Consider the following 22,229-nt stretch of genomic DNA (forward strand, 5'->3'; position numbering starts at 1 on the left):
GCAAGTAATGAATTTGGTTTGCTTTGGCCTGCAAGGATTCACAATAATAATAATAATAATTTGTACCCCACCCATCTGGCGGGATTTCCCCAGCCACTCTGGGCAGCTTCCAACAAAAATTAAAAATACATCAAAATGTCATACATTAACAACTTCCCTGAACAGGGCTTCCTTCAGATGTTTTCTAAATGTCAGGTAGTTGTTGTTCTCTTTGACATCTGATGGGAGGGCGTTCCACAGGGCGGGCGCCACTACCGAGAAGGCCCTCTGCCTGGTTCCCTGTAGCTTTGCTTCTCGCAGTGAGGGGACCGCCAGAAGGCCCTTGGCACTGGACCTCAGCGTCCGGGCAGAATGATGGGGGTGGAGACGCTCCTTCGGGTATACTGGGCCGAGTGTGAGGCTGGTTATTGAGGCTTGGCACACTTTTTGGCCCACAAGGTTAGACATCTGACATCATTGCGCCATTAACCAAGCTGAGCTTGGTTCCAGCCATCCCCACCCCCACCCCTGGCTTTGGGCAAAGAGGTCCTTTTTTACTTCCCTCCCAACCTTTGCATTATGATAATTATTCCTTAAAATACATGCCCCCTGTGTTCCTCCTACTCCCCCCCACCAAAAAAACATATAACAACAGAGACTATTCCCAGTAAAGTGTCAGCAGCTGCAACAGCAAGACGTTTTCTGCTTGCTAAATGATAGTCTATTAAATAAGCAAACATCACAGTGCTATTAGTAATCTTATTATTACCCACATTGTAAAAACCACAGTGTTTATGACAGCGCTGCTGTCTCGGGGAAATAAATGCTCCATGCACCCAAGCAGGTAGACTGGCCTATATTTTTTCTATATAAACACACTTGTGGTACAAGCTGCATAGAAGAGAAAGCAGCTGGAAGAATATGGCTACAGAGAAATAGCTCTCAAGGGTCTCGCTTGTTGATTGGTTTGTAGATGGAATAAGATTTTTTTTAAAAATCACAAAAAAGATACCTCTACTCAAAGTATTAAAATGTTGCCATGGCACAGGGCTCTCTGCTTACAGATACTGAAGCTGAGGAGCAGTCAGTAGACAGGAGCAAGGTGTAAAGGGAAGGGAAGATGACTATTTTGTGCACATGGACACACACAAAGTAAAAAGATAGGCCTAGTGGGATTTAGGCAAACAGGGGTCTTTATAAATTGGAAGAAGGCAAGGCATGGTCTAGGCTGCACGTGGTCCCCATCCACTCCCTGTGGAGCCCACCGTGTCCTGGGGAACTCTTTCCACTTCCCCAACTGATCAGTTCAGTCACCAGCTGGGCAGCGGGCAGAAGATAACTCTTCCTGCCACTGCTGTTAAAGCATCCCCCATCCTGCAGTAATGATACATCCCAGATCACTGTCTCCGCTGATAGCAGCAAAGGGGCAGCGATCTTTGGCAGCTTGGGATTTGCTGAGAGGGAAGGCTAAGGCACACACAGAGAGAGAGAGCAATCCAGATGCAGCCCAAATGTGTGTGTGTTTGTTTGAACAAATATATCTTTGTACTGAATGTGTGTTCCTCACTGCGCCCAGCACCAGCTAGGCAGCCCTTGAATGCCCACCCAATGCCGTGTCAAGGGCAAACAGGTTGCCTATCCCTGTTATAAAGAAAGCAGCCTATTAACAAGCATTGAAAAGGAGGAGTCCAGTTTCTTTCAGTGCCAGTAGTTCTGTAACAGCTTCAGATTCACAGCTTTGTTGCAAGCAAAAGAGAGGAGTACATGAAACAGGTTATCCTAGCTTGAAGTAGCTGCTTGCCCCTACATAGCAAGCACTAACTGTTGATTGGAATCCAAACCACAGAATCTGTAAAGCCTCAGACTAGGTTAGCCATTGTTTTGACCAGGGCTCACAATACAACAGAGCCAGAGGTGATGAAGTGGATCTGGCCAGTAGGTAAGATCATTATCTTCCATATCCATCATGGGCCAAGTTTGACAAGTGGGCAGAGCTGCCCACCTGTCAGTCAACTGGCACCAGCAACTTTTTTTTTTTTTTTGCTGGCATGATTTGAAGCCACGGGTGGGGAAAGGCACAATCTGCAAAGCATCAAAAATCCGCTGGTAGTTGAGTCTTGTGAAGCACTGAGCATGGGGCTTTGAAAGGCTTGGTGATCATTGGCGGAGGAAGGGGGCAGGGTGGTCTGCCCTGGGCGCCATCTCTGAGGGGGGTGACAAAAAGGCACCCCACGGGGGGCTCACCCCGCCACCCCAGGCACAGCAGCGCAAGCTGCCGCCATCGCGCCGCTGCAGCCGCACGCAGAGGATCGTGCCGCCACTGCAGCCTTGAGCGGAGGATCGTGCCAGTCAAGGATCATCCCACCCCTGCGTAACAGATTCCCCCCCCCCCCCCGGTGCACTGCATGGCCGCCACTCCAGATTTATAAATGTACTCCTGGTTGGGAAGCCCTTGTCTAATCTAACCCAGAGTCTTAGGCCAAGGTGTTTCCCACATTCTGATTTTTGGTCCTTTTAACTGCAGACTCCAGGAACTGCACCTGGGGCATTCTGTTTGCAAAACATTTGCTCTACCCCTGATCTATGGTCCTTCCCTCCAGTCATTCAATGTTATGAGAAGACTGGTGATAAGGCGGGTGTTGTTTATTGCCTTTTGCAAAAACAGAGAAAAGCCCCTTTTGTTTTTTCCCAGCGCTCTCCTCCAGCCCTGTAATCCTATGAAAACTGGCAATTGACCACACATATTCTATCTTGCTATGCAGGAGGAGGACTATAAACTTCCTTTTTATAAAAAGGAGAGGTTGGGGGGGAAGGGTCCCTCAGTTCTGTACACAAACAGCTCAAACATGATAGCACAGCATGCTGCTCATAGTGCAGAGAGAAATGTTATCCATGCAGTGATGAAAAATGTTTTGTTACCTACATTAGCCCAAGCTAGTAAACTTTGTTTTTTAGTTTTTGCGAGTCCTTGGCACATCAAGGGAGCGGCGTCCTTCCTCAACAAAGGAACCATTGAAAGCCCCCCTCTATTTGTGCTAATCCCCCAAAAAAGACAAGTCTGGAGAGACATCTTACCACTGCCCATTGTTTATTTTTCAACTAGGAGAAGCAGCAGCAAGTTTAGGTCAAGTGCCCTGTGTGATGTCTACATTCTGGACTTATTATCTCCAAATAAAGTGGGGGGGGGAGAGAGAGAGAAAGGATCAGATAAGAGAATGGAGTCTGATCCTACCTTTGCCATGAATTATGAGGCCAGAGTCAGTATGTGGATTTAAAAGAAGGGTCGAAAATGACGAGGGTAGCTATACCCCGAAGATGACTGTGAGATAACAACTCCAGCCAAGCATCTAAGTGCCTGTTTCAGAATTCTGAAACGACACTGTTTGAAGTGTGTCCCCCACATTTATATACAGACACCTACCCCTCCATTTCCACATTTCCAACACTCAGGTTTGTTTAGACAAGGCAGTGAAGATCCACTTTGAACAAAGATGTCTGAAAGCTTGACAGCTTCTTCATAATGCCAGGCTTCTGGTACATTAAACTTCTAAAAGATGGTTAAGTTCCTACATTCGTTTTATCAACACTTTCACAGACAGCAAAAAGGAAAGCCACAAAAGGAATATGCACATCCATAGCCAGGCATGGAAGACTCGACTCAATATGCAACTAGAGATTAAAAAAAAAAAATTATTATAATAATACTTTGCATGATGAACCACAGCATCTGCCATCCAAAGATACTAAGTTTTGCAAACCCCACACTTACTCTCTCTTTAAAGCCTCATGAAAGCTGCAAACCGTCTCACTGGATGCAACCATTATCCCTGTATTCCATTTGGAAGATGGGTCACCAAACCACCTCCAATTAGCTTACCCTTTGGTGGGTAAAAGTGAAATCAGCTCTGGTCTAAATTTGAGAAACTTGGAAGCATTTGCTCCTTGATGGGTAGAGATGTATTAGTTGGTGCTCCACATTTCTCTAAAACCACAACAAGGTCAGACAATTTGTGTCTCTCCATAATTCACCAAGCAGGCAGGTTTCTCGAAAAAGACTCAACATGATCTGAATCTAGCAAAAGGGAACCAACGACGAAAAGCATCTGTCCAAGCGCACTGCAGTAGGCACGTGTGCTAGTGCTGGGTATAATAGTAGGGCTAAAGTAACATGCACATATTTCATACAGCTATGAAGCTTCAGCAGTATGAGGACATGGAATTATGAGACTAGCAACTTATCATAGCTAAAAGCAGATCGGAACTTAGAACCAAAGCAAGGCACATGGAGTATGCTTGAGCAAGAGATAAAGTTGATGAACACAAGGTTTTTTGGTAAGGGCAGTGTGACAAATATCTAAATAAGGAATCGAAGGACGGGAGATGGTGCAAGAAGACAAAATTTGCTGATCGGCTGGAACTGCAAGATAAGGAAGTGGGCGAGATGTTATCGCCGAGGAGCAGATAAAAGCCAATCAGAAAAAGACACCCCAAGTTGGATGGAGAGGGGGAAAGGGGATTAAAGGCTATGGTCAAAGAGACAAGCAGAGAAAGACAGGTAAGTTAGTCCCTCCATTCAAGGTCTAACTAAGTGCAGGAAAGAAGCAAGAAGGATCTGGTCTATCGTGTTATAGCTATAACTTAATAAATCTTTAAAATCACTTTAACTTGTCTGATCAATCACTGCTTGGGTTCAGAAGGCGAGGTATGCCTCTTCAAATACTGTTGTAGGATCCCTACTCATACCTCATAAAATAAAATTCTTACGCAACTCCCAGATCAGAGTCAAAACCTCCCAAGCAGTTCTGTGGGCAAAAGTACCATTTAAGAAGGGTCTTGAATCCCCACTTCTGACTCCATAGCTGAAACCATGTGGGATTTCATGACTATGAATCATTATGAGGAATAAAAAGTAAGCAACAAGCACTTTTAAAGACATTGGAGTTTTCTTTTGCAGTTTTAACCTTGAATAATATCCAAGAATAGATATTAAAACCTTGCTGAGCAACATCAACATCTGTGTGACCTTAATCCTGAAGTGAACCCCCATCTGCGGGGCGTCATATTTCTCTAGTGGCAAAATTAAGTGCAAGCCTGGAGATGCATCCCAGAATCCTCTGCAACATCAGAGAAGGTGATGGACCAGTTTCCTTCGATGCTGTGTTGCTGGAGGCTGGTGCACTTTAGCTGAGAAGATGCTCCAGAACCCATTTGCAACATTACGACAAGTTCTAAAAATGTACCTTTGGAGCACTATAATTATGTATTGAATTAATTAATAATTATTACCGTATTTTTCGCTCTATATGACACACCAGACCACAAGACGCACCTATTTCTTGGAGGAGGAATACAAGAAAAAAAATATTCTGAATCTCAGAAGCCAGAACAGCAAGAGGGATCGCTGCGCAGTGAAAGCAGTGATCCCTCTTGCTGTTCTGGCTTCTGGGATAGCTGTGCAGCCTGCATTCGCTCCATAAGATGCACACACATTTCCCCTTACTTTTTAGGAGGGAAAAAGTGAGTCTTATAGAGCAAAAAATACGGTAATTATCTCACCCCTTCTCCAATGAGCTCAGAGTGGCACACGTTCTCACCCAGGAACCAGTTCTAGCCTCGTAAGAACCCTGTAAATTAAGCCAAGAGACAAGGTGACTGGCCCAAGGTCAAGTAGAGATTTGCCCTGAATTCCAGTCCTAGGAGCTTGTGCTGGATCCAGGAATGAACAGGAAGGAGGGACTTAAGGAGCAGTGAGGTGAATGACTTTGGCAGCAGACAGGTAGACAGCCATGAAAGAACCAAGATCGAGACCAGAAGACCTCTGTTAAGGGTATGCTAGTTACATAACAGGTTAGTTACCCTGCTTCAGTATTAGTTATAGAATCATAGAATTCTAGAGTTGGAAGCAACCCAGAGAGTTATCTGGTCCAACCTCCTTACTGAAGTCCAACTTATGAGGAGTTGTTTTGTATATTATTGCTAGAACTCTTGTTTAAATGATGGGCTATTTAGAGTTTTTTATATTATTGCTTTTTTAATTTGATTTTACTAGGTCTACACATGAAGGATGGGCTTATAATTTGAACCAGTCAGTCAGCCTAGAGAACACTGAGGTGGTCTAAACAAGAGATGACCAGAGCTTGGACAGAGTTTTTGCAGATGTATATCTACAAACCAAGAAGAGCCATGACTGGGTTGTAACTTCAGCTGACACCAATCTGTTACGAAACAAACTAAATGCAAAATAAAGGTGAGGAGATCACCCAGGAATGCAAAGGACCAATTTTATTGTCCTTTCTTAAAACCCAGCATACAAATGTCCTCAGGAACATTTGCTTAAATGTGGCAATATTGATACTCAGTCAAATTTTTATTGTTTGTAACCAACTACCATTATGATGTCAAAACATGATGATGTTCATTGTTTAATTGCTGGAATAATAATTTTAGAATGCCTCAGGTTTTCTCCTGATAGCCACCTGAAGCAGCCATTCCAGTACTTTTGCATTTTCTTTGTGCACTAGCAATAAGCATAGTCCTTTATTCCATTGAATTATATTTCCCCTCCTTTTTTTTTTTACATATGGCAGTGATGTGCAGACCTATTTCGTCCAATCTTTCCTTTATGCAGGCGTATACATCTCTTTCTTTGTAACACTCTACAAACAACAAGAGGTGAAGGGCTGCAGCCCAGTGGAAGAACATCTCTTCTGCATGCAGAATGTCCCAGGTTCAATTTCTGGCATTTCCAGGTAGGGCTAAGAAAAGACCCGAAAAGCACGGAGAGCCATTGCCAATCAGGGTAGACAATGCAAAACTAGAGGGATCTGACTTAGTATAAGGGAGCTTCCTGCATTCCGCTTTGATTTTGGAACCACAAATAATATATAAGAAGTCCTCAAAATCCATGTTTACAGCCATGATGATGGAGCAACATGGTTAATCCTTTCCTTCATACTATTTCTCCCCTGCCCAGATTATTATTTTTTTCCATTTTTTTATTAATTTTCAAAAATTCAAAACAAACAAACATACACGCATACATACATACAAACATACATACATCCTGTTTAAATCTTGGTAACATTATTAAGTGACTTCCTCAAATCCCCTTGGCTGAATTTCATGAATGCAATATGATATGAAAAGATATGAATGCAATAGCACGCTTCCATTCATGAACCCTAGCAAACAGTATACAGAAGTATAGTTCCTTTGATACTGGAAGTAGTGCCTAATCATAGCAGCCATTGGCGAAGTCAATTCTGGCAATATATAATCTATGTTCATGTCTTGCTTGTGGTCTTCTGGTTGGCCATGGTGGAAAACAAAATGGTGGAAAAAACAGGCCTGCTCCTCTGACCAACCAGGGTTCTCCTCCTTACATTCTTATGGTACCTGCATGTTTTCGCCTACAGGATAAATAGCAGCTGGGATGTGTGTGATTTTTTAATTTACTACTATGGGCACAATCCAATTTCGTCCATGGGACGATTCAGATCACAGATCCTGAATTTGCAACCAGGCCTTTGATAAACACTTCCACAGGGTGAACCATCTCATACTAGAATATACTCATTAAAGGAGACTACATTGTGTAGGATAAACCAAGGATTACTGCGTCTGACACAGTGCACATAGCAGCACCATGATCACGCCCATATATAGGAATGGGCAAAACGGTCAATTTCAGTTTCTTGTTTTTCTTAATCTTAAATTCAGTTCTGCACATTTCCACATCAGTTTGAGATTTTATTTTATTTTTAAAGCCCTTCAGAAAATTCACCAGCATTTTAAGGTGTGTTTCTCCAAATGTATACAATTTTGACTACACACACACACACACACACACACACACACATTTTTGCAAAGCAATTTCCCCTAAAGTAAAGCATTTCTGTAAGCTATATTCACCAATGCGTGCATTTGTATGAACACTTTACTCCAGCATATGCGTTTTTATACGTGTTACTTGGCCGGAAAACTGCATTGCTATATTTGGAAAAGGGCAAATTTCAAAGGACTGCTGTGTTTCAGTTCTGGTATTATTTCAGAAAGTATGAATTAGGCAATTTCACCTTTAAATGCAAACTCAAATCAAATTTCTCCCCATAGCTATATCTACAAAGAGTCTGCCTTTATTTCAGCATATTATTTCCATACAACCTTATGGAATGTTTGTCCTGGGTAACTTTTTACTGCCAAGGGGATTCTAGTCCTGAAACACATCCATACTAAAGAGCTCATTACAATGTTATCCAGGAACAAAACAAAATATAATAAACTTCTATGGAAATTCTTTAGGGGAAGAAGAACCGATCTATAGCCTTTAATTAAAAGATGTATTAATTACCAATTTAAACAAATACTTGGAGCTTTGTTCTCTGTTAGCTACATTGTGTGTTTCCAATACATTTTTTAGAGTTGTCAGCCAGTTGAACATTTAAATCGATCAGCCTTCTTGTTATCCATCTATTAATTGATGTCAATATTACAGCACATCAAGGTATTTAATTACACTAACAGTTTCTCTCAGTGAGTAACACATAACACCTTATGGAAATGCTCTTAGTGAAACTTTACTCAACAGATATACAGATGGTGTACAACACCAGGGGATTACAGAAGGGGAGCCCAGTTAAAATGAAACAGTAAATTTTTAAAACAAGGAATCAATCAATTTTGTCAATTAATTCTTGCAACCATACATTTACTGTAGGAATTGCCATCTTCAAAGAAAGGAAAATTCTGGCTCACTTATGCATGTGCTAAGTCCCACTGAAGACCGTTCAAACTCCCAAACAAAACTGGTCTTCAGGGCTGCAACTTTAACCCAGAAACCGTTGAATACTGAACTCACGCTGCCTAAAAATGTATTCATACCAAAACTTCCACTGAACATTTAATGTAACCACTTACCAGCCCAAGAGGATCAAGAGAATTGCCAGTAAGGTCACCGACAGTGCTGTACCATTCATTTCCACAAAGCCGAGACCAGAGACAGCCATTAGTCCCATTTTCATCGACAGCAGCTGTAGACCGGTAGAGCAGGAAAAAGAAGGGAAGTCTCAGTTTAGGTGGTAAGAGCCGTCCAACTCTTATACAGATGGTAATCTGCAATGAAAGAGGAACCAAGAACGTCAGTTTGACGCAGTCTAACTCCAAACCAAAAACGCCAACTTTTCCTGCTCTTGCTGCCTAACAGATGCAGAATTGAGAGTTTCCTGCATCAATAGGCCCAAGCAACTCCTTTTCCCCCACCCCCTTTAATGACTGCAGCATCAATAAATATTTACATAGTTGCTGCCTGAGATATCAGAGCAAGCCCACAGGTTTTGCAGCAAGGGATGAATAAAAGATAAGAACCAGCTCGCCTCTCATGACCTATAGATTTAAAAGCCTGGAGGGCAGAAGGTGAGAAATCGATGGAACTTCTTTATCACTTTTTAATAGAAAATATCCTAGACAATATGAAGATTTGGGGATGGCTCTGCTGATTAATAGGAACGATGTTCGACAGACAGCTCTGGAAATGTGCTACTCAAAGATTAAGACTCCGTCAGGCAGTGGGAGGGCAAGTTTCCTTCTTCGCAGAACTGCTAATATGTGTTAGCAAGGTTCATCTCTGGAAGGAAAGGAAGAATCGGTCTCCATGGCAATGCAATCCTTAGCATTCGATCGGGAGCCCAGTGAAGAATGCCTATAGGCATTTGGTTGGCCATTGTGAGAACAGGATGCTGGACTAGACTAGGCCTCATCCAGCAGGTTCTTCTTATAAATATAAGACTTGATCCATCAAAGTCAGTGCTGCCAACTTTGACTGGCAGAAGGTCTCTGCCAGCAAGGCCCTCCCCCATGGGTGTAGCCAAGGGGGGGCAGGGGGGCAGCTGCCCCCCACAGATCAAGTAAAACAATATGAATACTTAACTAACTGACCAATCACGTCTGTTTTGCCCCCCCAGCAAAAGTCCTGCCCCCCTACCCAAGTCCTGCCCCCCCCAATGCCTTCCCCAAGATTTTTTTCACTGGAGACAAGACCTAGGACTTTTGGCCTGCAAAGTTTGTGCTCTATCACCAAGCGACACTCCCTCCAATCATTGAGTTTTCAGTCACAGATGGTGAAGACCAGACTTTCCCCAACCTGATACCCTTGGGATGTTTTGGACTATAGCTCCCATCAAACCCAGCCTGAATGTATGAAGGAATGTGTGAGTGTGAGAGAGACAGATCAGGACTGGTTGTGAGCCACACCTGACTCCCAACTCCATAAAACTTTCCCAAATGTTCTAGTTAGGTCTGCAACTGTGGCCGCCTTTGATCTCTATCCCCCCTCAGGCAGGAGGGGAACCAAGTTATCTTACAACCAGGGTGAATGAAAGTAACAGCCAGCTGAAATCCCCTCTTCATTGCAACACCTTCCTGATTCCTTTGAAAGACCTACCTGTTCACCAAAACCATTTGCTTATCTTTTATTACTCAGCTATTCTGAGTGATGGTTTTTACTGACTTGTTTATGGTGCTGTACTGTGGATAGTTGTTTGAGTTTGAGGCGTCCTTATTTTTGTAATGTACTGTAAATTTGGGGGTTTGATGGATTTTTGTTCTGATGTTTTCCAGCACTTCACTCTAAGATAGATAGATATCTACCCTATCTATCTATCTCCTAAAAATGAAGGGCTGCAGAAAAACATTATTTAAACACTATTTAAAATCAATACAAGGGCCAATCTATAAGTGTTGTTCGTTGTCGGAAAGCAACTTAATTTCCATTTAGAAATGTAAATAGCAGCTGCATAGGTGAGCAGAATCAGGACTGTGGCACATGGGAAGGAGGCTTAACCCTTTCCCCTCCGCTGCTACAGTCATGATAAAATTCACTCCAATCTTCTCCAAACTGCTACCCGTCTTGACAGGAAAGCTTCCCTAAGTGCCAACAGAAGATTCTCTCTCAGGGAAAAGCAGCAGCTATGGGGAGTGGGAATATGATTTTTCCACAGGGCTGAGCAACCCCACCACCACCACATTCTACAGCCTCAATTCTGCTTACCCCACATCCACAGTGGCATTCAAGTATATATTATCCCACTTTCCACTGCATTTCCCCATCACTTTGCTTCTGGCAAGAAATCTGATGAGACAAGGGGAGAAGTGGGTTTGTTTTGCAAGAGCACCAAATCAGCTTTCAGTGTGCCACTTCTATTTGCCTGCTTATGACTGAATCGCACCCAAAAAAACAGACAGTCTAGAAGCACCCTAAGGCATTTTATCCACAGAGGGAGCCTATAGCAGATGACTTTTCCAGTTTCTCCCTCCTCTGACAGGACACTGCTCATGCATGTAGACTTCAGCAGCCATGCACCAAGACAAACTAGTTGCAGTAATACTTGCAACCCATTCCAGATCTGAGGAGAGACATCTAGTCACCGTACGAATTCACCAATAACCTTCTTCCAACATAGCACATAGTTTCAGCAAAACTAGTTGTCACTGGTTGCTTGAAAGCTAGAACATAATACTAGATATCCAGCCTCTGGAACAAGCCCAAGTCTAGTTATGATGGCTTTTTAAAAAGAAACACACAAACACAAACTTTTTTTGCAGTTTGGCCATATTTCTTGAGAATTAGATGTCTGTGTTTTCCTCAAGCAGCTCTGAGAAATGGGCACTCAACAGCCTGAATTCCCAGAACTATAAAAGAACAGAATATATAGTTTCTCCCAAGGGAACAGCTTTGATTTAACATTTGTGGCTTCTCTAATATCTGGCATTTTCTACTCTTACTGTAAAAATAAAATTGCTAACAAAGTTTAATTCTAAGGTGACTTGGCCCTGCTATTACCAAATCATGTTATGCTCCCTGAGCTGTGTAACAAAATGAATGCCACCCCAGCATTCTCTAGAGACTACTAAAAGGGTTATCCAGTTCCCCAGCTCTGCATAGTAGTTCAGAGAGACACCCTTACTTTATTGTATTAATAATGGCACCGGCTTCCAGATGCTAGTCACTCTGGATCAATACATGCTCTGCCACTTTACTGCTGTCCAGAAAGCAACTGCATTAAACTCAAAGACAGGGAAATTACAGCAGACTACCCCTCTCAGCAAGGAGGGAGTTTTCCTTCAGTCTTTACATTCACTGAGCTAGATGGACCAATGGCAGCATCCTATGATCTTGCATAGCAATGTACGGTTGCTAAGAAAGGTGAGCAGGAGCCGTGAGCTCTCAAGAGTCAGCATCTGGGTCCCAGACTGAGCAAGCACATAGGCCACCAGGTCACAGTCTTCTTCACTATGGTGAGATGGAGTGTTTTAGTAGGAATAAGATGGATAGCTCAGTTAGTTAGAGTGTGGTGCTGATAATGCCAAGGTTGAGGGTTTGATCCCTGTATGGAGCAGCCTCATATTCCTGCATTGCAGGGTTTGGACTAGATGATCCTCGTGGTCCCTTCCAACTCTATGATTCTATGAAGTATTTCTAAATTTGCTTCTATACATATACATATAAATTACATATACATATTCTATACATATAAATTAGCATGTGAAAAGTGTATGCAAATTTGTAAACCCTCTTTTTTTTTTTAGTATGTAGAAGTAGTTATTTTATGATCCAGAGCCATTCATGTTAACACTACCTTTGGTTGTTTAAAATTATAAATGTTTATATTTTTATGTGTCCACGGGATCATTTTATTTTGCGTAAGAGGTTTTTATATTTTGTAAGCCACTTAGAAACCTATTTCAGCATTAAGCTGTATATAAAATAAAATAATAATAATAATAATAATAATAATAATAATAATACAAATCTTCATTAAAAAAATGACAGAAGGCATTCAAATAGCTCAGGGTACAATGTGTATTTTGTGGGGGGTGGTCTTCAAAAACCATGCTTTTATCCTTGTGGATAAACAGATTAATGCATAAGCAGGACAGAAAAGACATATGAATGTGAGTTCTCAAACCAGTACTTGTTGGGATGTGGGGTGTGGGGAATCACTTAGGTCACTGTTAAAGCGCCTTTAAAGTGCATGGCTTCTTGCAAAGAATCCTGGGAACTGTAGCTTTGTGATGGGGAAACTACAGATCCCAGGATTCTTTGGGGGGAAGCCATGACTGTTAAAAGTGGTATAATAGTGCTTTAAATGTATGGTGTGGAGGTGAGCTCAGTGGAGCCAATGTAGGATTTTCTTTCAGCACCAAAAGAGCCAGGGGTTTTCTAGTTTGGCCCTAAGGCAGTTCAATGCATGCCTTGGAGGAAAGGCAGTAAGATATGGATGTGTGGCTGGGGAAACCCAGCCGGATGGGAGAGGTATCAATAATAAAATTATTAAGAAATTATTAAGAGATTATTAAGAAATAATCATTCATTCACGGGTAGCCATGACTAAAGCCTGGTTGGCAGACAGTAGTAAATGGTCAGTGGACTAGGGGGACTAGACTAGTATACCTTAAATGTTCCCCTGGCACCTCCTTCCCAAAGCTTGGGAAGCTTCTGCCCAGCTTAAGGAGGCTGATGCGATGCTCATGCGCACAAACATCGTGCCTCCCTCCCTAATCGGCTTCAGAAGCTGGCACCTCTGGCCTTACCTGTTCCCCTATGAAAAATGTGACCGTACGCCATTGTTGGTCAACATATTTCTGAGGATGCAAAATCCTCATACTGAGACGGTACCCCCGCATATCCACAGGGGGATCTGTTTGCATGCAATAAAATAATAAAGTTGTTTACTTATTTCAAGCAAACAAGCTTCCCACCAAACACAGCCATTCAGCACCCACCTTCATGTGCTGGGCTCAAAAGAGTTTGAACAAGGGGACTGAAAGTAAAAAGGAATAGCTGCATCAATGTGCTCCCCTAGATAAGCTCCATAACTCCAATTAAATCTGTTGGAAAAATAGGTGTGCGCTGAGATTACACCGCTGGCTGCCGCGCTGTTAAAGCAACACTGGCACCAACTCGCCTCCTTTGCCTCGACATCAATTGGAATAAGCCTGCATGTGAATTGCCCACCCAACCCCCGTAACATATTACACATCAAGACTAGCACGTCGACGCTTAAAAAGGATTGTAAACCTTGGAGAACACAGGTTTATAATGGAGCTAAAACACCAACGCACCTTTAACTATAGCAGCCCTGGGAGAAAAGATGTTGCCATAAACTCCGCTTCACTTTCCCAGCACATGCATTTACAATACATGAACGACATATATCAGCTTCTACACTTCCAACATAGAGAGGTCTTACATTTTCCTTTCCACCAGAGGAATGTAGTCTTATCAGCCTGTTTCAAAGGCGGAAGGAAAGGGCTCAAAAGAGAAAGAGCAGGGCAGAGGGAGAAGTAAGATCTTGTTTTTGTGTTGCTGGAAATAACAATCTTGGCAAATAGACAGCAGTGCGCTAGTAAATGTCAAAACAGTTTGCATTATAATGATCTATTTCTATACAATCAACCGAAAGCCAGAAGTTCTGTGTTAGTCTTCTTCCCATGCTACCAGCATGGATCCATGGACAAATGTTTACTTTAAACTATTCATTTTACAGTAAAATGCCCTAAAGTTCAAGGCAGGGTTGCAAAAGCCAACTCTCCAGCATACCCCCCAAACTGTCAGTCAAAGCGGATCTTGACAACAAAGGCTTCAACAAGACAAAATTAAAAAGCATGTTTGCCCACCAACTTTTTGTTATTCAAAATTGCTGCTTGAAAACGGTTTTTTTTTCATTCAACAAAATATAGACCGCCCCAGTTAATTGTACACCAGCAATGAATGACATAAAATAGGAAGAAGTTTCTCTTCAGCCAGGCTCCAATACAAGACGTTAACTGAGCTGGGACCTGAGGCGCCAGCTTGTGCCATGGGGGGGGGGGGGTTACACACATGACATCATACATGTGACATGGAGACAAGCCAGAGCCTCCCCTCCCAGCCTCAGCTGCTGTAATTGGCGGTGGCTGGGGGAATTCAAGATGCCATTTTGGGGTTGCCTCGAATAAATAAATCAGACTGAAGCTGGGTTGTCTGAGTTCTGTGTGAGTGTTGCGGAGGGAAGAGGTTTCAGCCCCCTGGCTCCAGGCATAATTTGGGGAACGGGCAGGAGAAAGACAAAAGAGAGGGTACCCAGACCTTCCCCTCTCCACATGTTCCCTCCCTAGAAAAGGAGGAGTCAAACCTCCCTTCACTGCAGTCACGGTGAAAATCCACCCCCATACACCTCAGATTAAAAGATTTAACTCCCACAAGCCACACAATTAATGTAACAAGTAGTTAGGCCCCATCACTCTAGCTGCTGCACTCTTTATGTTTCATATATTAAATTGCAATGGAGTTCTTCGCTAATAAAACATTTACAGTTTCCATCACACCTCGCAGGGTATGATCAGGGCCGAAAGTGTATACCATGAGAATCCCCTGCAGTCAACAAAAGAGCAAGTGTGGACAAACTCTGGCTGGCAATATGGTTTTGTCCCCCATATGTTCCCTTTCAAGGGGCGGGGAGGGTGTTCCATACATGAATGAAGCTGCAGGGAGTAATGACAAATACATTACCCAGTCACCAGGTGCAGGAGATATTACCCAGGGTACTGACTTAAAAGAAGAAACCCTGCATTTATTTCACAGGTATACGGTAAATGTCACTGTCCCCAGTTGCATTCCAAAACCCAGCAGACTCCACTAGAAAAAAAATGCCACTGAGATCAGCATCTGACGCACAGAATTTAGGGTAGGTTCGCCTTTGTCCATTTAAAGGTGTGGCAGCGAGGACAAAGTGAATCAGCAGGTTTACTACCTCCATAAAACTTGGAGCACCAAGTCTGAACACATCGGGGTATCATGGAAATGGTGACCTCTGTAGACTCAGAAAGCTACACTTGACACACGGTGTCTAGAATGTAATTATTGCATTTATATCACCTCTTTCTCGAGGCATCATGCAGGATTCATCCCATCCCATTTTATCCTTACAACAGCCCTTTGAGGTAGTTTAGGCTAAGAGCAAGTGATCAGCCCAAGGGCACCCAGAAATCATCATGGCCACGTAGGGATCTGAATTTGGGCTTTCCTCCCCTCCAATTCTAACCACCATAGTTTGGGTCCTATTCTTTAATTTTCTCATATATATTTCTGTCTTGGTACTCTAGAAGAGAGGTTTATCGTGCCAGTCTCCCTGAAGGGCTAGTTTTATCACATGCAGGAAATGCATTCAGAAAATATCAACCCTCTTCGCCTGCACCTGAACTGATAGTGTCCAGAATTCTAACTGCTGGTACTGGTGATCCATGAAGGCCTTCATTGGTGTACCAGCCTCTAAGCTTTCATAAAAAAAGCAGTCAGTCTCTAGCCCTCCTAGAAGGAGAGTTATGATGCAAATGTGCACGCCACTCCAAAAAGCCTGGTGAAACCCTGTTCTGGTATATGTAGAATAACTTTTAACAAGAAGATTTCCACATGCAACCACACTGCAGGGGAGTACTATGGCACGGCACCTTAATCATAATGCAGCATGCCAGAGTTCTCTTCAAGCACCAAAGTGCACTTGGACTTCACTTGGTCCTCTTTTTGCCATTACAGCTGGGTCCGCCACTTATGTGAAAGTTCACTTCCGGGGGTCTGCATGCAAAGGCAAAATCATGCAAAGTCAGGAACCCCCTGAGCATGCCAGAGCCCTCCTGCTCCCTTGTCAGATCCTGCTAAGCAAGGAAAACACGCTGGGTGCACAGGTAGGTTGTGTGTATAAATGGGGGTATTTCAGCAAAGAAATGGCCTAGCATCCAATGTATGTCTTTTTCTTTTCTGTTCGTTCTTTCTTTCTCACATGGATCAAACTAGCATATGTTTATGTTTGAAAATGCAAATGTTTCACATATTATTTAGCTGTACCGTGGACACTTGGGTTGCGAATGTGATCCATGCGGGATGCACGTTTGCAACCCGTGTCTGCACACACGTGGGTTGAGATTCAGCACTTCTACACATGTGTGACCGCAGAAACCCAGAAGTAACCCGGTCTGGTACTTCTGGGTTTCGGCAGTCCGCAACCTGAAAAAACGCAACCTGAAGCGGCTGTAACCCGAGGTATAACTGTAATTCCTGCACTGCGGGGGGGGGGGGGGGGTTCGACTAGATGGCCCTTGGTTTTCCCTCCCAACTCTACAGTTCTGTGATTCTACTATTTTTATTTTTACTTTTATTATGCTACTGCTGCTGCCACCTTAGAACTAATACTTTAGGATATCTGAGGCACTTTAGGCTGGTTTTGCCAACTTCTCACACAAATATTATTTAATAGCCCTCTGGTGTTTTAATACCAAAAACAATTAAGTTATCAGAGCAGTCAAATCTATTAGACACATTTTTTACTATAAGCACCACACCAATTCTTTTAAGCATTGCTGCTTTGGTTTCAGATCTCATAGATTGCTTTCTGCCAAACAAGCAAAAGTGATCCCACATTATTCTCTGTCATCGGTTAAAAACGTGTCTCGCTCTCTGACCTCAAGACAATGCTTGCTATGTTGCTGCAGCTGGTACTTTTCCTCATTTATGTATTAAACTCAGCACTTGTGTCCTGTAGGTCAACTGGCCAGAGTCAGCCTTACTGCAAAACAGCCTTCCCCAACCTAGCACCCTTCAGATGTTTAGAACTTCAACTCCCATCAGCCCCAGCTGGCACAGCCATGTTGCTTGAGACTGATGGGAGTCCTAGTCCAAAACATGTGGAGGGCATTATGCTAGGAAAGATGCTCTAAAGCAGGGTTCCCCAACTTGGATCTCCATCTGGTTTTGGACTACAGTTCTCATCATCCCTGACCACTGGTCATGCTAGCTAGGGAGGATGGGAGTTGTGGTCCAAAACCAACTGCAGACCCTCTAAGCTTGAGGGACCCTGCTCTAAAGCAATGTGAATTCAGTGCACCATTGAAGTGAATTTGCTAACAAATGCTCCTGCCAAAAATCCTGAAAAGAAGCTGCCAGTCAAACCAAGGCAATACTGAACTGACAAATGGCTCCGTTTGGACTAAGGCAGCTTCTTGGCTTCCTTTCATTTGTGTGTTTGGTTTGGAAACATACCTGTGACACAAACCTAAACGATCAGCTGGTCTCAGACAGGCCTGTGCAGGCAGCTAATTTTTTTGATCCTGGAGGAAGTGCTTAAGAGTTAAGATCCATGACACGTCATAGCCTACCTGATCCTCCATCAGCCCATGCAGGTAACAGAGAGCTGCCTTGGTAGTTCATCTAAGCTCAGTATTGTTTACACTGATTGGCCATGGGTCTCCAAGGTTTCAGATAGGGATCTTTCCTAGCTCTGCCTGGAGATGCAAAGCACAACCTCTACAAGTGAGCAAAGACTCTTCCATTCCGGCAAGCGGAGGCTGGCCTGGCCACATTTACAGTCATCCGGGGGGACAGGGAACTGCTTTCCGCTGAAAGGCAACTTGAGATGCAAGCAGAGGAGGAACTAAAGGCCAGAAGCAGACCTTCTGAACTTCCGGTTTCATCTTCCCTGCAAGCAGACCTTTAACCTCATGACCACCAGCTCACCCCTGTGAGCTTCTCTTTTCTTGTTATCACCCTGGCATGGAAGCCACCACAGCGCCAAAAATGGCCTGAGAAAAGTCGAGTGATGCTTGGCAGGAGCCCACCCTTGTACCAACACCACTCCTCCAGAAAACAAGAGCATTAATTAAAAAATAGATATTTTTGCCTGACGCAATTCCATAAAAATTGCACTGTCATCTTGTCTGAGAGACAGCAAATGACCCGAGGCTGCCCTTCTCCCAAGGTTGTCCTTCCTAAGATGCATGGATGAGTGAAGACTTGGACCCAGGTATTGAGGTCCTAGTTCATCCCTCAAAGGCTGCCCCTCAAGCTGCTCTTTCAGGCCCACAGCCTCCCCCCAGACCACACCCATCACAAGCCCAGCTCAAGTATTTTTGCCTGGCTGGAATGTTGCCACAAACTAATAGCGCTTTTTGCTTACCTGGATGCAGGACAGAGAGATATGTGCAAACATGTAGAAACTAGCCTACAGTACAAAGACAAAAATTAAAATTTATTACCCTAGCTACTTTTGCCTTTAACCCTGCTCACAACTGGCATGTGCCCCCACCCCACCCTCAGAAGGTGGACTGGAAAAGATTTCTCACTGCTCCTCACTGCCCCCATAATTAACTTAAGAAGCCCCCCCACACACACACACACACAGACACCAGGGTGTGTGTGCACAAGGTCACATTAAACCCCGTGGATCAGAACAGCACCTTTCTCAGCCCCTTTTCCAAATACCTCCCATTATGCTGCTCTTAAAACGACACTAATACAACAGCCAGCTAGGAAGGAACACAGGTACCACACACGTGTCCTCAGTTTCCTCATTTGGAAGCCCAGCAAATGAACCGCAAGGGGAGCAAAAGCAATTTTAGAGGCATAACAAAAACTATACCGTGCAGCTGCAGCCAGAAGCCAGCTTCATTCATTCTCGGGGTCGAAAGGCTGCAATCGCAAATGAGGTTTCTTGATTCATTTAGAAATTGCGGGGAGAACACAGATACTCCCCCAGTTCCTAGGAATGCTGAATCTCTAGAGAACCTCTTCCACGTGTTTATATAAGGAAACAGGCATTCAACCACCCCGCTCCCTTAAAATATCATTAACTTTATAACCAATTGAATGAGCTCAGGTTCTAAGGCAGCAGCCGCTCTCTCCAATGTACGATTCATTCAACAGAAACGCTAAAAGCTCCTTACCTTTACAGTTGGAACATGCTTTGCCCACAAGTTTCTTCTGGCTGGCTGACTTTCAAGTAGGAAAGGCATTAGTTGCATGCTTTGAAGGCGGGGCGAAGGCTATGGGCTGGTATTTATTTTGGGGGGGTGGACTTCCTCAGATGAGGTACAGGTGTTTCGAAATCCTAACTTGAAGAACCCAGGAGCAAGGAAACGCTGGAACTACTATTCCCAGCATTCTGTTCTTCCGCCACCACGGGGCACAATGGATTGTGGGAGATGTAGTTCTATTTTCTGCGCTGTGCCTAGAGGACTTTTGCTAGGCGGGTGGGTGGGGAGAAATGTAAATGCAAAAATCCATCCTTGGATGAATAAGGGAGATTGTCGGTCTGTTTCACGTGTTCTTTTACAGTAAGAAAAGATATATCCATTGTTTTGGCGTTTAATAAAGACTGGCTTATATTTGCAATACTCTGCTTTGGCAATGGTGCAATTCACTTTCAGGATCTTTCTACATTTCTAAAAAGATAAATTTATTTTTAATTTCTGTTTTATTGTTATGAAACTAATTTTAACTATTTTAGTTTACCCATTTATATCATTTCCTCCAAGGAGCTCAAGGTGGCTGAGATGGTTCTCTTCCCTCACAACAACCCTGTGATGTAGGCTAGGTTGAGAAACAGTGGCTGGCCCACAGTCACCCAGTGAGCTTTGTAGCTTTGTAGGATTTGAACCTTGGTCTCCCGGAGGTCTTAAATCAGAAAAGAAAGAAATGCTTTTCTAATATAAGAATGAAAACAAGTTGTGAGTGCATCCTCACTCCCAGATCTGCTAGCTGGAAGGGGTTAGGGTGGGGCACAGGTTCCCCTCCACTAGTGGAAAGGAACTTGATTTGGAGTAGGGGGATATGTGCACCACAAAATCCCTGACTGTGCCTGTTGAAAAATTTGCAGGCATGGATCTACCATGGGCAGCATCTGCACCAGCAGCAGCTTGTACAGTCATACCTCTTGTTACGTTTGCTTCAGGTTACGTCTTTTCAGGTTGTGTCCTGCGGCGACCCGGAAGTACCGGAAAGGGTTACTTCCGAGTTTCACCGCTAGTGCATGCGCAGGCACGCAAAATGACATCACGCATATGCACAGAAGCGGCGAGTCACAACCCACGCGTGCGCAGATGCGGGTTGCGTTCCTTTCAGGTTGTGAAGGGGGCTCCAGAATGGATCCCATTTGCAACCAGAGGTACCACTGTACTGGATCCTGAAATGGGGCAAAGGTGCCTTAGGATCCCTTCTATCCCAAGCCCCTCTGCTCTTTCAGGATGCCCCAGGACCAGACCTCTCAACTACACTGCATTGGACCTAGCTGTTTAATTCCCAGTATTGGTAGGCTTTTTAGAAAACGGAGAAAGACAAGAACTGTAGCTCAGCGGCAGAGCCCACGCTTTTCCTGCAAAAGGTCCCAGGCTCCATCCCCAGCATCTCCAGGTAGATGAGAGACCCTGAAAGACCCTGCCCCCCCAAAAAACAATGAGTGATGCTGCCAGTCAGTGTAAGAAATACAGAGCTTGGTGGATCAATGGTCCAACTCTGTATACTGTGCCTTCCTCCCTCATGCCAGATGTTGGCCCCTCACCTGCCTGGCCAACGCAAGGCTGTGCCACATCACTCCCCCCCCCCCATCCAACATAGGATTGCTCTGCTTGTCATTAGAGCTTGGCACCTTATTCTGCCAATACTCAAGGTAAGGTTTCCATCCAAATGGGAATATAGTTTGGTTTTGTCTCCCGTCTTCTGTGCTAGTATAATCAGTCAATTTAGACATAACTGCATAATTAGATATTTCATCTTCCAGTTATTTGATACTGGTGGTTAATGCCCCTCCCTTTCTGTTTAATCTGATTTTTGTGATTAATATATTGCTCCTTTATATGTACTCAGGAGAATAATGAGTTACTACGCAAAGCTTTTCTCAAGGCCTACTAGATATTTAGCAAAGCCAGGTCCAGCAGCAGCACATGGCAAGCTCAGGCAGTTCCCAGAATGTGCTGGAAAGCTGGATCTGCAGCCACAATGTTAAATTTCTCCCGAAGTAGCATCAATAAGAATAACACTCTGAATGGACCTCCAGAATCAGAAGCCCCGTGAAAAAGGTTGCTGCTGCACAATGTATTCATTAAGCGGGATATGAGCCTCTTCGCACATACATTGTTCCAGTGTTTTTACTAATATTGTCTTGGCTGTCAGGCTTCCCATAAACATTGGTTGGCATAAGTTAAAAAAAATGTTTTATGTTAATATATACCTAAGTTTGCTTGTTTTCTCCTCCCACCCCATCCACTTTCTGTGTGTGTGTGTCCTGTCTTTATAGATTGTAAGCCCGAAGGCAGGGCCTTTGTTGTTTGTGCTAACCAGCTTATCGATGCCAGGATGTCAGTGCCACCTATGATTGTATTTAAAGGTCCCCTGCCCCCTACAATGGTGTTACTACAGTCATCTCAGCAATGATCACTGATTTACTAGT

The 22,229-nt window shown here is 43.7% G+C and overlaps 1 protein-coding gene across 2 annotated transcripts in view; it reads right to left on the reverse strand.

Annotated features, from left to right (window-relative positions):
- TBXAS1 (thromboxane A synthase 1) overlaps window positions 1–19,932 on the reverse strand; it is a 214,335-nt gene extending 194,403 nt beyond the window's left edge. The window contains exons 1-2 of one of the 2 annotated variants that reach the window (XM_053404995.1): window positions 19,729–19,932; window positions 8,896–9,090 (exon numbers count right to left, since the gene is read on the reverse strand). In XM_053404995.1, coding sequence (XP_053260970.1) covers window positions 8,896–8,999 — 104 coding nt within the window. In that variant the 5' untranslated portion in view covers window positions 9,000–9,090; window positions 19,729–19,932. The remainder of the gene's footprint in view (window positions 1–8,895; window positions 9,091–19,728) is intronic. The other variant, XM_053404996.1, reaches the window with a different exon arrangement.
- Window positions 19,933–22,229: the final 2,297 nt, after the last annotated feature.

Source organism: Podarcis raffonei, chromosome 10 (genome assembly GCF_027172205.1).
Source record: "Podarcis raffonei isolate rPodRaf1 chromosome 10, rPodRaf1.pri, whole genome shotgun sequence".
Taxonomy (NCBI): Eukaryota; Metazoa; Chordata; class Lepidosauria; order Squamata; family Lacertidae; genus Podarcis; species Podarcis raffonei.